The 15000-nt window shown below is 38.0% G+C and overlaps 1 protein-coding gene across 1 annotated transcript in view; it reads right to left on the reverse strand.

Annotated features, from left to right (window-relative positions):
* LOC113470511 (FAST kinase domain-containing protein 1, mitochondrial-like) overlaps positions 1-15000 on the reverse strand; it is a 17340-nt gene extending 2340 nt beyond the window's left edge. Inside the window, exons 1-6 of the mRNA XM_026829003.1 lie at positions 14539-15000; positions 13914-14187; positions 4453-4648; positions 3760-3853; positions 3186-3247; positions 845-898 (exon numbers count right to left, since the gene is read on the reverse strand). Coding sequence (XP_026684804.1) covers positions 845-898; positions 3186-3247; positions 3760-3853; positions 4453-4648; positions 13914-14187; positions 14539-15000 — 1142 coding nt within the window. The remainder of the gene's footprint in view (positions 1-844; positions 899-3185; positions 3248-3759; positions 3854-4452; positions 4649-13913; positions 14188-14538) is intronic.

Below are 15000 nucleotides of genomic sequence, written 5' to 3' on the forward strand. Positions count from 1 at the left end.
GGGGGGGGGGGGGAAATAGGAAACTGAAAGGGAGGAGGGAGGAGAAAGGGACAAAATAGGTAACGCAGGGAAGGAATGAAAATGAGAGAAGAGAGGCAAAGAGCAGAAGAAAATAAGAAAGGAGGGAGGAGAGAGAATAATGAAAGGGACAAAAGTTATGGAGAAAAGGGATGAAGAAATGGGAGAAGAGAGAGAGAGAGATAAAACAGAAGAAAAGAGAGGAAGACAGGGAAAAATAACACAGAAAAGGTATGAAAAATAGGAGAAGAGAGAGGGAAAGAGAGATATAAAGGGAGAAAAAGAAGGGAATAGTGGGAAATAAAAATGTTTATGTGAGGGACAAGAGTAGAATTTCTTGGTTCCAAAACATAACACAACACTGCTGTTCTTGTATTTCATAAATATGTAACAGTAAAGTCCTGTTTCTGCAGATAAGTTGCCTTTTCATTGGGTAAATTCAGCAAATTGTCCTGCATAAACATCAGCGAGCAGCGGTACCAACCTCAGTGTGTGGTTAAGCTGGGTGGACTTCGGATCGGGAGGTTGGTGGCATGAGTCCAAGTCATGTCATGAAATTTATCGAGGTGTATTTAATCGGGGAACGACGTTTGAGACAAATATTCTTCATGCTTGCCTAAGTACCTAACACAAATGAAATGTCTTTTTCCAGTTTTTCCAATATAATAGCAGTATATTCAAGTGAAATTTTAGCAGTATATTCAAGGCACCATTGCGGTGCCCTAATGGTGTTTTTCTGTTTATTTTGACTTCAAAGTTGAAGTACACTAAAAAGTTGGCCAACTATGACATTTAAAAGTCAAAAAAAGCAGGCATTTCAACTCACCTCTTTTGAGCTCTAGGGACACAGGATTCTGGGATAACCGTATACATTTTAACACTGAAACACAAGCACACAAATAGGACAAGATTAATTTGGGCTACTTTTTAGTGGTATTGTTACTTATTGGGAGGTAGATAGGTAGGTAGTTATTGGAATATTTACAACATAAAATACATATTTACAAACAAAGTTACAAGCTACAAAAAACCATCAATAAAACAAGAAAAAATAATTCGAAATCCTACGTAGCTATCTTTCTAACTTACTATGTCCTGTTTCCACTCCTTTTTCTTCGCCTTTTCCCGTGTCCAGAAGGGGTCGGAAGTTTTTCGTCAGCCCTCTCAATAATCCCTGGAGTGATTGCTTTGGGCTACCCGTTTGGTTTTGACTAGGTAGGTACCAAAAAAATTATGAGTGGATACCCTTTGTCCTCAACCTTTGCTATTTCTTTAAAAGTCCCTCAGCCAGTCCAAGCTGGTCTACTCCCTGTTTAAGGTCCCTCAGCCAGATCAGTTAGTTACCTAGTATAGGTACCTACAGGGCAAAAAAAAAAAAAAAAAAAAAAAAAAGGGGAAAAAAAAAAAAAAAAAAAAATAGGTACGAACTTATACCTATCTAGGTAGTTAGGTACCAATATACAAAGATAACTGATTTAGGTAGGTAATTAGGTACCAATATACAGTCATCGATATTGTAATTCGATTTCTCATTTATCTTTGCCAAAGTTGCCCAATTAATCAAAATTTCGACTTGTTCGTCCTTCCGAATTATTCTTGACCTCTATTTCCACAATACAAGGAGGTAGGTAGATGTATCATTGCATTAGAACTGATAATGATTATTATTAAGCATTGATATGATAACCAATCGACCAAGATAATGGCCCCAGACTTCAAGGCAATTGACGTCAATAACAGAAATAGATGGGGACCACACTGTAGAGACTCTACAATATAGGTACAGTCTATTATAGCCTTTTGTATAGCCAGCCCAAGCCGTATTTTATTATGTGACCTTTTTTTGAGTCATCATACGAAATTTTTCTTTGGACTGGCAGCGGGTGTTGGGGGGCCATTACGTCCAAACTAGTCCCAAGAGAAATTTCGTATGATGAAAAAAAAAAAAAAAAAAAAAAAAAAAACACATACTAGGGAGGTATAAAACGGCTCTAGTTAGCAGATCGGATCACATACTAGGTAGGTATAATACGGCTCTAGTTAGCTTGAAGGGTCGATGTCGCGGGGTTCGATTTACGCCTGTCCGGGGCGGATTTAATCCTGAACAGATAAGAGAAAGGTTTGTTCTCGGAACGGCTGGCTTCCTCCTATCCTGTGTTGTGTTTATTCTCTCTTCGATTTCGTGACGATAAGACCTCAGTAGTTACAACTTCCTCTATTCAACCTCTTTTTTTAAAGACACCAAAGCACGAATGGGAAGTATCAAATCAAAGCCTAGCCTTCCTGCATGTTTTTCAGATTTATTTCATAACAGTTAACAGGGTTATTTTGCAAGAGCTGTAACAAATCTCATTCGATTATCTCACACTATTGTTCATTGATAAAATATATTGTTAATCAACACAATCGAAGAAGAAGAAAAAACAAAATAAAAACCCAAGTTCAAAAAAAGTAAGGAATTTTAATTGTGTTAAGCATAAATGCTTGTCACAAATATTTGCCAAATAGCAACTATGCAATACATAGCTCACTACTAGACCTGTGATGACATTACTTATACTTATAGCACTACTTATACTTATACTTATTTACCTCAATAATATTCGCGAGGCAATGTCTAGGAACTCGGGATGTTGTGTGTGGAGGGGATAGGACACCAAATAGCAACTGTACAATACATAGCTCACTACTAGACCTATGATGACATTACTTATACTTATAACACTACTTATACTTATACTTATTTACCTCAATAATATTCGCGAGGCAATCTCTAGGAACTCGGGATGTTGTGTGTGGAGGGGATAGGATACCAAGTAGCAACTATACAATACATAGCTCACTACTAGACCTATGATGACATTACTTATACTTATAGCACTACTTATACTTATTTACCTCAATAATATTCGCGAGGCAATGTCTAGGAACTTGGGATGTTGTGTGTGGAGGGGATAGGATACCAAATAGCAACTGTACAATACATAGCTCACTACTAGACCTGTGATGACATTACTTATACTTACAGCACTACTTATACTTATACTTATTTACCTCAATAATATTCGCGAGGCAATCTCTAGGAACTTGGGATGTTGTGTGTGGAGGGGATAGGACACCAAATAGCAACTATACAATACATAGCTCACTACTAGACCTATGATGACCGTTCCGCTCTTTTCTGAACTCTATCCAGAAATATGTATGGTTCCAACTGATTGCTGAATACCTGGGGAATAGAGTAGTTTCATGGGAATTATTCAGAAGCCACAACAATGAAAAATAAAGCTCCTTTTTGTGTTTAACCTAACCCTATAATAACCATGGTCACTGCTCATTTGTGACAGTTCTTTTGGTGGTAATTTTCCATTGACGTGACTTCTGAATAAGTACCAGTTATAGATAGAGAGGTGAGGCAGCACAAGCAGTCACTTCACAAGGTGGTGAATTAATCTATTATCCTCTGTAAGTAGATAATTTACTTGTAGCTGGGACAATAGTGTGATTTTAATTTTGGAATTTGGAAGTTAAAATACCATTAGATAACTTAGAAGTAATCCTTTGGGGGTATCAAAGTTTTTGGTTGTTGAAAAAAAGTTAAACTATGTATTGGATTAAACAATCTTTGGTTTGGCTTTTTAGATTCATACAATGAAATTGTCCACTTGTAAAATTGGTCATACATTAACTTAAACCAAGTTTAAACTTAGATAGTGGTCCCAACCATTAATTTGTACCTACCCTCTGTATGTACATGATTTCCTTGATATCCAACATATGAATATAATCTGCCAGCAACAGAAGAAGCCTCTGAATTATTTCAACATTTTCCTCACTCCAAAAGTCTCAAGTTAAACAAAACCTAGTAAAAAATAGAGAAAACACTTACGAACTGTAACGAGAACTGTGGCGTGACTTTCTTGCTATCCGCCACGTTCAACATGACTACCAGGGCATCCATGAGTACAAAACAACTCAGCAAACACAGCTGATCTATGTTATCCACCAACTTGCTGAATAGAACATTGGGTATTCTGGTTTTGACGTAGGAGGGACTCAGTTTAAGTATGATGGTGGCATAGAAGACCAAATGTTTGGGACTAGCACAGTCCAGTTCAGACCACATGGATTTCTTAATGAACTCCTCAAATTGGAAATTGCGGAAATTGTTCTGAAATAAGTAACGCTTGATGTATCTGGAAATAGAATGCAAATCACAAACAATTTTAATCCGTTACGCTGGGCAAAATCTTTTTATTAACAAAATATTCCCTATAATCGCACTCGTTACAATCTAGAAAAAATACTTTCCTTCCTATAGGATAAGGAAAGTAAAAAGCTTTTCTGGTCTTCCAACTTAGCCTTCCGACCGAGAGTCTTTCAATTATTCTATTCCATTCTAAATACATACCAGGTTAAAGACTAACTGTCGAACTCCAAAAGTTCAAATTGAGGAAAACCAATATCTTCATTAGGGATCTTGTTTCTTCAATTGTCTGAATGTTCAATGTGCTGAGAATTTCTACTAGTTTGTTTTGGAACAGTTGTTTTAGATCTGTGTTCATAAGATCTTTGACTATTTCCAAACACACTGAGATCTGTCCTAATGAATACACATCATTGCATTTCTCTGAAAACACAAATTAACAAACAATGATTATTTTTCTTTACAATGCTTATACTTTCCTTCCTATAGGATAAGGAAAGTAAAAAGCTTTTTTGGTCTTCCAACTTAGCCTTCCGACCGAGAGTCTTTCAATTATTCTATTCCATTCTAAATACATACCAGGTTAAAGACTAACTGTCGAAAGGCCAAGTTAGAAGATATACATATCGTATCGTCTGCACTGGAATTACCATATTGCACACTCACCTAGAGCGTAGCCTCCGTGGCCAAGTGGGTATCACACGAGGCTAGCACTCCGGAGGTCCCGGGTTCGATTCCCGACAGGGCCGAAGTTTTTTCGGCTTTGTGCTTGGAGTTTAGGGTGCACTCAGCCTCGCGAGAACAAGTGAGTAGCTACTTTAATCGAGTAGCGACCAGTGGCGGCATTACAAATCACAAGAAACGAGCGATGATAAATAAGATGATTGAGTAAATGAAAGACTTGTAATACTGTGATGCCCACAAAGTTGTGAAAAAGCTCTCTTCTTTGCCACAAAGATTCATGATTTGACATTCACCTAGAGCTGAAGAATATGAGGAACCCCATAGACGGTTGATCTTGCAGCAGCACCAGCACCATAGAGAAAACACTTACGAACTGTAACGAGAACTGTGGCGTGACTTTCTTACTATCCGCCACGTTCAACATGACTACCAGGGCATCCATGAGTACAAAACAACTCAGCAAACACAACTGATCTATGTTATCCACCAACTTGCTGAATAGACCATTGGGTATTCTGGTTTTGACGTAGGAGGGACTCAGTTTAAGTATGATGGTGGCATAGAAGACCAAATGTTTGGGACTAGCCCACCAGCTTGCTGAATAGACCATTGGGTATTCTGGTTTTGACGTAGGAGGGACTCAGTTTAAGAATGATGGTGGCATAGAAGACCAAATGCTTGGGACTAGCGCAGTCCAGTTCAGACCACATGGATTTCTTAATGAACTCCTCAAATTGGTAATTGCGGAAATTGTTCTGAAATAAGTGCAGTCCAGTTCAGACCACATGGATTTCTTAATGAACTCCTCAAATTGGTAATTGCGGAAATTGTTCTGAAATAAGTAACGCTTGATGTATCTGGAAATAGAATGCAAATCACAAACAATTTTAATCCGTTACGCTGGGCAAAATCTTTTTATTAACAAAGTCTTCCCTATAATTGCACTCGTTACAATCTAGAAAAAATACTTTCCTTCCTATAGGATAAGGAAAGTAAAAAGCTTTTTTGGTCTTCCAACTTAGCCTTCCGACCGAGAGTCTTTCAATTATTCTATTCCATTCTAAATACATACCAGGTTAAAGACTAACTGTCGAAAGGCCAAGTTAGAAGATATACATATCGTATCGTCTGCACTGGAATTACCATATTGCACACTCACCTAGAGCGTAGCCTCCGTAGCCAAGTGGATATCACACTAGGCTAGCACTCCGGAGGTCCCGGGTTCGATTCCCGACAGGGCCGAAGTTTTTTCGGCTTTGTGCTTGGAGTTTAGTTTAGGGTGCACTCAGCCTCGTGAGGACAAGTGAGTAGCTACTTTAATCGAGTAGCGACCAGTGGCGGCATTACAAATCACAAGAAACGAGCGATGATAAATATGATGATTGAGTAAATGAAAGACTTGTAATACTGTGATACCCACAAAGTTGTGAAAAAGCTCTCTTCTTTACCACAAAGATTCATGATTTGACATTCACCTAGAGCTGAAGAATATGAGGAACCCCATAGACGGTTGATCTTGCAGCAGCACCAGCACCCGATTCCAAAACATGGTATGTATCTGCGAATTATCTGTTTGGACAAATCGGATCAGGTCTGAAATGGTTCCTAAAGTATCCATAGTGTTGAGAAGATTGCTGGGTTCCTTGAGCTTGTTCAGTAGGGACCTGTACTTTCCTTCCTATAGGATAAGGAAAGTAAAAAGCTTTTTTGGTCTTCCAACTTAGCCTTCCGACCGAAAGTCTTTCAATTATTCTATTCCATTTTAAATACATACCAGGTTAAAGACTATCTGTCGAAAGGCCAAGTTAGAAGATATACATATCGTATCGTCTGCACTGGAATTACCATATTTAGGGACCTGGGAAATAAGCGATTAAGACATAAGTGATCTTGGATTCAAGATTTTTTTTTTTTAAGATGAGTGTTCCACCGCCGTTTTTATTTCGTAGCAATGGAACAACTGCTACATTAGACGCTTGTGGCCTGTGTCGTAGCATGCCTTACCCGGTAAGGAGGATTGATTGGCCGTCCTTTGAACGGTAATGGGGATTAGTTAAAATAAACCCTGAATGTCAAAAGTTGATCTTTAGAGGAAGTCGATGTATGAAGGTAACAAAAACCTGCCAAATCGGTTCGTGTAAAGATATAAGATACACAGGCTTGCTTACTGGAACTTGGCCTGGCGCACTACCGTGAGCTCAGATAGACCATGTACTTAATTCGTAGAACACTCATTCACGAATGGCCAACTTAGTAAACACAGTCAGTGTTAGACAGCCCACACTGTTAAATTCGAAATCGAAATATTTCGAAATCGAAAAACGAGTACAAATTTTTGTCGATGGTGGGATTCGAACCCGGGACCTTCTGCATGGCAAGCAAGCGCGTTACCACTGGACCAACCGTGCCCCCCAAAGGGAGAGGGATTGATTGTACGGTAAGAGGGATTGATTGGTCGTCCTTTGAACGGTAATAGGGATTAGTTAAAATAAACCTTGAATGTCAAAAGTTCATCTTTAGAGGAAGCCGATCTATGAAGGTGATAAAAACCTGCCAAATCGGTTCGTGTAAAGATATAAGATACACAGGCGTGCTTACTGGAACTTGGCCTGGCGCACTACCGTGAGCTCAGATAGCATACCATGTTGATGTTGTGTGTGGAGGGGATAGGATACCAAATAGCAACTATACAATACATAGCTCACTACTAGACCTATGATGACGTCACTATTGTCCTCGCAGTACCGAACGCATTTGTCGAGTAGCGCATGCGCAGGAGTGTAATGTTCCGAATGAATAATGATGTGACGACAGGCGGCGTAGATTAACCTGGAACTCAAGCGCTCTGGCGGAATTTTGGTGAACAGTCTGAAAGAAGAGAAGAGAATGGAATAGAGTGGGTTATAAAATGAAGATAAACAGTTCATAGGTACTGTCAGAAAAAAAGAAACATTTTCACTTAAAAGGAGCTATCTTAGTGGGTTAGCGCGTCTACTTTCCAAGTGCTAGATCGCGGGTTCAATTAACGCCCGGGGGCAGACTTTATGCTAGAAACAGATAAGGTTGTTCCTGGAACGGCTGGCTTTCTCCTATCCTGTCTTTCTTCTCTTTATTACGCTTTCGGAAAGATAAGACCTCTGCATTTACAGTTCCCTCTATCAAAATCTCTTCAAAAAAATTAGTCTTCAGACTACGTGCTATCTGAAGTCCACAATGTTTGTCTAAGGATTCTCTACAGATCAAATTCTATGAAAAATGTACTGCTGAATCTGAAACTGTTTATAGAGGGAACTCTAACAACGGAGGTGTTATCGTCCTGAAATCGTAGAGAGAAGGACACGATAGGAGAAAGTCAGCCGTTTCGAGAACGAACCTCATCTGTTTAAGATAATGTTAGTCCCCGGGCTGGAATAGAGTCCGCGGCCTAGCGCTTACAAATCAAACGCGCTACCCTTCAATGTAATTAGACTGGAGGGTCTCCCGTGTGCAAGGCGAGCGCAGTGAACACTACGCCATGGGAGCTGACATCATCTGTTCAAGATAATGTTAGTCCCCGGGCTGGAATAGAGTCCGCGGCCTAGCGCTTACAAATCAAACGCGCTACCCTTCAATGTAATTAGACTGGGAGCTGTGCAGTGTGAACTTACTTTTGGTAGATATGCTGCCAATGTTTGCACCTTTGTTTGAGAAATATTTCAAAACACACTTAGACTGGGAGCTGTGTAGTGTGAACTTACTTTTGGTAGATATGCTGCCAATGTTTGCACCTTTGTTTGAGAAATATTTCAAAACAGTCTAATGCGCTAACGTACTCTGATTCATCTAGGATTTGATTGATTCTAGTTTCCAACCTTCTTTCCAGTTCAGTCTGAAAAATGGAGAGAGAGAACAGTAAAGTTTTCATTAATAATACCCGTAAAAATCCTTAGAATAGATAGGAGCATAGATAAGCATAGATAGATAAGCAAAAAAATAAGCATAGATAGGAGAATGGATAAAATGTATATTGTAAATTTAAAAAAAAAAATAAAGTCATATATTCAAATCAAATAAAGCTTTATTGCCAAAACTGAGGTGGAGAGATAAGGTTGAGGAAGACTTGGGAGGGAGGTATAGAGGGGGAGGATAACGCCGACCCCAAATAAAATTGGGAAAAGGTGCAATAAAAGATGAAGAAAATTAAAGCTATATTGCGAGGCAGAAAAGCATAATCAAGACCTTATAATTGGTGATTCTCATGATTTTTTTTTTATTATCTCAGAAAAAACTATAAAAATTAAAAAAAATATTGAGACTATCTGTGATATCCTAATCATGAAGGAGCACATCACACGATGCTACCCTTGTCTCAACTGGTTATCCCAGTATGCAGGATTTGGTAACATGGTCAATACAATAGCACGGAACTGGTTTGGATCCATGGTGTCCTGTTACTCCTGGCAAGATTTCTGGTTACATGAAGCCTATGGGAAATTCATGGAGAGGAAACTATTGGAGATTTTCCTGCATGGAAACGACATTGATCAGATTTGGCAACAGGGTTTGGAGGATTTAAAAATCATGATGGAGAAAGTTGGTGAGAACCAAGAGGACGCATCAGAGGTAGATGCATTCTCAAATGAAATGTCTACGATCAGAAGCAGTGAAACGTTTGAAGAATCGGACGTCGCACCCTTGTATCAAAGACAAACCAATATCAAGTTGATTCTAGATCTGACTGATTTCAACCCTAACATCACCATTACAGAAGTGAGACCCATCCTATCTGAGAAAGGCGCAATCTTGTTCTATACACTGGAGAGTATGTGTGGGGTGATTGAGTTTGAACAATTCTTGAAGTTCATCATTGAGAAATATAAATACGAAACCATTTCCACACAACAGTTTATTGATGACATGAAGAAATACTTCTTCAACATGAAACTCCTCGCATTTGATTGGGAATCTTGGTTGCAATCCCCTGGACTAGTTCCTACTGAACCTGAATACATAGATCCAGACAAGGAAACGATTCAACTCATGGCAACCATACTAGCGCTTAACAAAGAGGATATACCACTGACCAAGATTGATTTCAAGCAGCTCTCTCTAAAACAACTCAAGTATTTGCTGAAGTCACTTCTGGAGAAGGAACTCACGTGTAAAACAATGGAGAAGCTAAGTGAACTCATAGACATTGAAAGATACAAAGACATCGAGTTTCAGCAGCTGTGGCTTAAACTTTGTGTGAAGAATCGATATTATATTGAGGAAACAAAGGAACCGAGCAGTTCTGCTACTCCTAGTTCTGCAATGAGTGAAAACAGGGAACAATTCGAGATGGCATGAATGAAATGTAAACACAGTCAATGTTTCTAACAAGTCACCAGTAACACGTTCCAAGTAGTACAGCTGTAATGATTTTATTCAAATACCATTTAGGAAAATGATTGACACTTGATAAAATTAGAATGTGACACAAATAAAGGAAAATTCATACCATGCTTTTTTTTATGATATATAAATCTTCAAATGTTGGATTATCTGAGAATTCATATTTGTTACTTAAAGGGGACTAGATTTGGCAACTATGCTCAGGACCTAATAATTCTAATGAAGGACATTTGCTGATTATTGGAGTTTGTGCCTTATCAGGCCTTTGGGGACACTGTAAAGAGCTGTTTTTCGAGTTCTATGGATTACTGAACTAAACTAAGCAAAAGCGACTTCGTAGGCGAACTGGTACTTGGCTGGGGTATCGGGGTAGGCGGCTGGGTCGTAGTAACCGGGACGAACGTAGGCTGGGTTCACATACTGGGGAGCGGCGGAGGCAGCGGCTACCAGAGCGAGAACTGCGGCGACCTGAGGAAGAAGGGAAGCGGGCGTGTTAAACATGAGATGGGAGCGGGTGTGTTGATATAGAGACAAAATAAATCTAGGTATTCTATTGAAACATTCTATAATTTATTCGAATAGAATAGAAGACCTATGTATACCTCGTTTATGCTGGCAGAATGATTATTCAAAAGAAAGAAGAGCAATGTTTTCCTACCACGCAAACTCATGTAAACTTGACTTAAACTACAGCGGCGACCTGAGGAAGAAGGGAAGCGGGCGTGTTAAACATGAGACGGGAGCGGGTGTGTTGATATCGAGACAAAATAAATCTAGGTATTGAAACATTCTATTATTTATTCGAATAGAATAGAAGACCTATGTATACATCGTTTATGCTGGCAGAATGATTATTCAAAAGAAAGAAGAGCAATGTTTTCCTACCACGCAAACTCATGTAAACTTGACTCAAACTACTCTTTCACCCATCCACAAAGTTAGTCAAATTGTTTTTTTGCCCTTCATCATTATTCGAAATGTCAACAAGTTTTACCAAGTGGAGGAAGATGATCTTAAACAAACTTTGAGAGATAAGAGAAGATGCGAGCAACTAAAAATATTCTCATTAAGGCTTGAATAAGTAAAAAAACCAACCCATATTCAATGTCACTTCATTTTTTATGGCATTTCGAGCAAAAAAGATTCACTAATCACCAAACCCGATTTTTTTTTTGTATCCGGAGATGTTAATATAATATCATTTGGTTACGTGATAAATGTCAGGGCCAATGGGTAGAATAATTCGACTAGAATTTGATGAGCTATATTTCAACACCTATAAAAATATGGTGGACCAGAATATCTCGCGTTATGCAATCTGGTTTGTAATCCGGTGAACTTGACCAGAAAGATATTTTGTGGGTGATATAGGTGCTTCATACAAGACGGTCGTTTTGCGAACGTCAAAAATAAACATACAAGATACATAGATACTCTCTTTAGATCAGACGGTTTTTTGGGGGGGAAAAGGATTTACCTATGAGAAGTTCCTAATAAATCCGCTAAACAGGGGATTCAAACTGTGTACTGTGGATACCTATTATCCAAAAAAATAATGTGGATACCTACCTAACTATGTGGACACCTAAATAAATTATGGGAGGTCAGAAGTTTGTTCTTCCAACATAAATATCTTTTTCTGTCCTAAGGATTTTAGGGTACTTTTTCGGGACTATCCTAGCGTGATTAATCTTTTTATGATTGTGTGACATCAAAAGCCGCCCGAGCCTGCCCTATTTTCCAATATACCTAGTATATTTTATATTTTATTGAAATTAAGATTTCACCCGAATAGATCCTAAATCCCACCATTTCTTCTTACAAAGTTCATTCTAAAATGGGCTTTCTTAGCATATTTCCTCGGTAAAAAGGCTTACTTGCGCCAGCTTTTCCTATGGAAATATTCAACGAGCGAAAAGAGAGACGGAAGGGGATCAAAGTAAGACTAAGGATGAAGAGAAAGAGGAGGAAGAAAAGAAGAAGAAGAAAGAGCAGGCGATGAACGAATAAGGAGGACTAGGAGGAAGAGAAGAAGATGGAGCAGGTATAAGAAAAACAGTATAGGAGAAAGAAAATGAAGAGGAGGAAGAGATAAGAGAAGAAGAAGAAGAAGAAGAAGAAGAAGAAGAAGAAGAAGAAGAAGAAGAAGAAGAAGAAGAAGAAGAAAATGATGTGTAAAACATGAGAATAGGAGAAAGAAGGGGAGGACGAAAAAAAAAGTAGTAAAAAATTGGAGGAAGAGTAGAAGTTGGAAGAAGCAAAGAAAGAAGAGTAAAAACTAGAGCAGAGGAGAAAGGAGAAACCGATAGTGAAAATAAAATATATGGAAACGAGAATAGGGGAGATCAAAAATACTACTAAAATACCGATATTATTCCTTTTTGGCTGAGCTGTCATAAATTCTGTCAGCAAACGACGTCGAAAGCTCTTTTTTTATGTTATCTTTTTTGCAGTTGACGTTTTTATCATGAATGCTTTCTCTTTTCCTTCTTCTTCTTCTTCTTCTTCTTCTTCCTCTTTGTGTACCTCTACAATGGGTTAGGGGAGGTTATAGGTATTTCCGTCAAAAATACAGGGTGTCTAAAAATAACGTGAAGTTAGTTCTGAGGAAAACCAATATCTTCATTAGGGATCTTGTTTCTTCAATTGTCTGAATGTTCAACGTGCTGAGAATTTCTTCCAGTTTGTTTTGGAACAGTTGTTTTAGATCTGTGTTCATAAGATCTTTGACTATTTCCAAACACACTGAAATCTGTCCTAATGAATACACATCATTGCATTTCTCTGAAAACACAAATTAACAGACAATGATTATTTTTCTTTACAATGCTTTATAACGTTGAACCACAAAACATAGGTAGCTACTATACTATGAGTACCTACATCATTTGATAGTAACAATAACAAGCTGAGCTTTAAAAGAATTGTTTGAATGGACTTAGCTTTAATAAAAGGACTAAAGAACAAGAATAACTTTTGAGTTCCAAAGATTTTTTTTCCATGTAGGTACCTACACCTACCTATATACTTAGGTAGGTATATGTTTATGTTTCTAATTACATTAATACAATTTAAAAAAAAGGAATAAATGAGAAAACCAATAAGTATACATACCAAGATGTGTAACAACAGTGGGTAGTGCTTTACTTAAAATAAGTACAGAGTATAAAGAGTTTTCAAATTTAAAACTTGAAAAATACCGAGATAAAGTCTGGTATGAAAACTGTTTCTCTGGTGAAGACCTGAACGTTTTGTCAGCATGTGATATCAACCTTTGTATTGTCTTGTGTTTCAAATGCACTCCCAGATATTGTAAATACAACATGGTACACACAGCCTCGTCAATGTCAAAATTATCACATTCCTTATTTATTCTGCTCAGGAGTTCCTTGAACTGTTCATGAGAAGTCAATTCCCTCTGGAATACATGGAATACACTATGGTGACTTTCACCAATTCCTGTTTCATATTTCTGCTCGGTAATATTCTTTGTGACGAGTTCCAAAGATTTTTTTTCCATGTAGGTACCTACACCTACCTACATACTTAGGTAGGTATATGTTTATGTTTCTAATTACATTAATACAATTTAAAAAAAGGAATGAATGAGAAAACCAATAAGTATACATACCAAGATGTGTAACAACAGTGGGTAGTGCTTTACTTAAAATAAGTACAGAGTATAAAGAGTCTTCAAATTTAAAACTTGAAAAATACCGAGATAAAGTCTGGTATGAAAACTGTTTCTCTGGTGAAGACCTAAACGTTTTGTCAGCATGTGATATCAACCTTTGTATTGTCTTGTGTTTCAAATGCACTCCCAGATATTGTAAATACAACATGGTACACACAGCCTCGTCAATGTCAAAATTATCACATTCCTCATTTATTCTGCTCAGGAGTTCCTTGAACCGTTCATGAGAGGTCAATTCCCTCTGGAATACATGGAATACACTATGGTGACTTTCACCTATTCCTGTTTCATATTTCTGCTCGGTAATATTCTTTGTGAAATCATCGAGGTAAAATTTGTTGAACACTTTCTGTATATCTCGTAGAACCAGTATGGCTTGACAGAGATGCTTGCTGGTGAAACTATTCTTATTTGCAGCAAATATATCAAACACTTGTTGAACCGAGTTACAGGACTTTAGCTGAGTTAGAATCTCGTCACCTAATGTGTCTGGATACAAGGTGTTGCGAAATTTGTGAGACTCCAGATGAAATGTATTCTCAATATCGATATATGGCTGTTCCTTGAACTGTTCATGAGAGGTCAATTCCCTCTGGAATACATGGAATACACTATGGTGACTTTCACCGATTCCTGTTTCATATTTCTGCTCAGTAATATTCTTTGTGAAATCATCGAGGTAAAATTTGTTGAACACTTTCTGTATATCTCGTAGAACCAGTATGGCTTGACAGAGATGCTTGCTGGTGAAACTATTCTTATTTGCAGCAAATATATCAAACACTTGTTGAACCGAGTTACAGGACTTTAGCTGAGTTAGAATCTCATCACATAATGTGTCTGGATACAAGGTGTTGCGAAATTTGTGAGACTCCAGATGAAATGTATTCTCAATATCAATATAAGGCTGAGAGACATGATTTGAAAATGATGAACACATTTTGCTCATGTGTATTTTGAGTCGGTATTGGCAAAGACATTTCTGAATGAGTGTTTTCCTGTGATGTAGAACTGTACGAATCAT

This window comes from Diaphorina citri, unplaced genomic scaffold (genome assembly GCF_000475195.1).
Source record: "Diaphorina citri unplaced genomic scaffold, Diaci psyllid genome assembly version 1.1 scaffold1640, whole genome shotgun sequence".
NCBI classification, from domain to species: Eukaryota; Metazoa; Arthropoda; class Insecta; order Hemiptera; family Psyllidae; genus Diaphorina; species Diaphorina citri.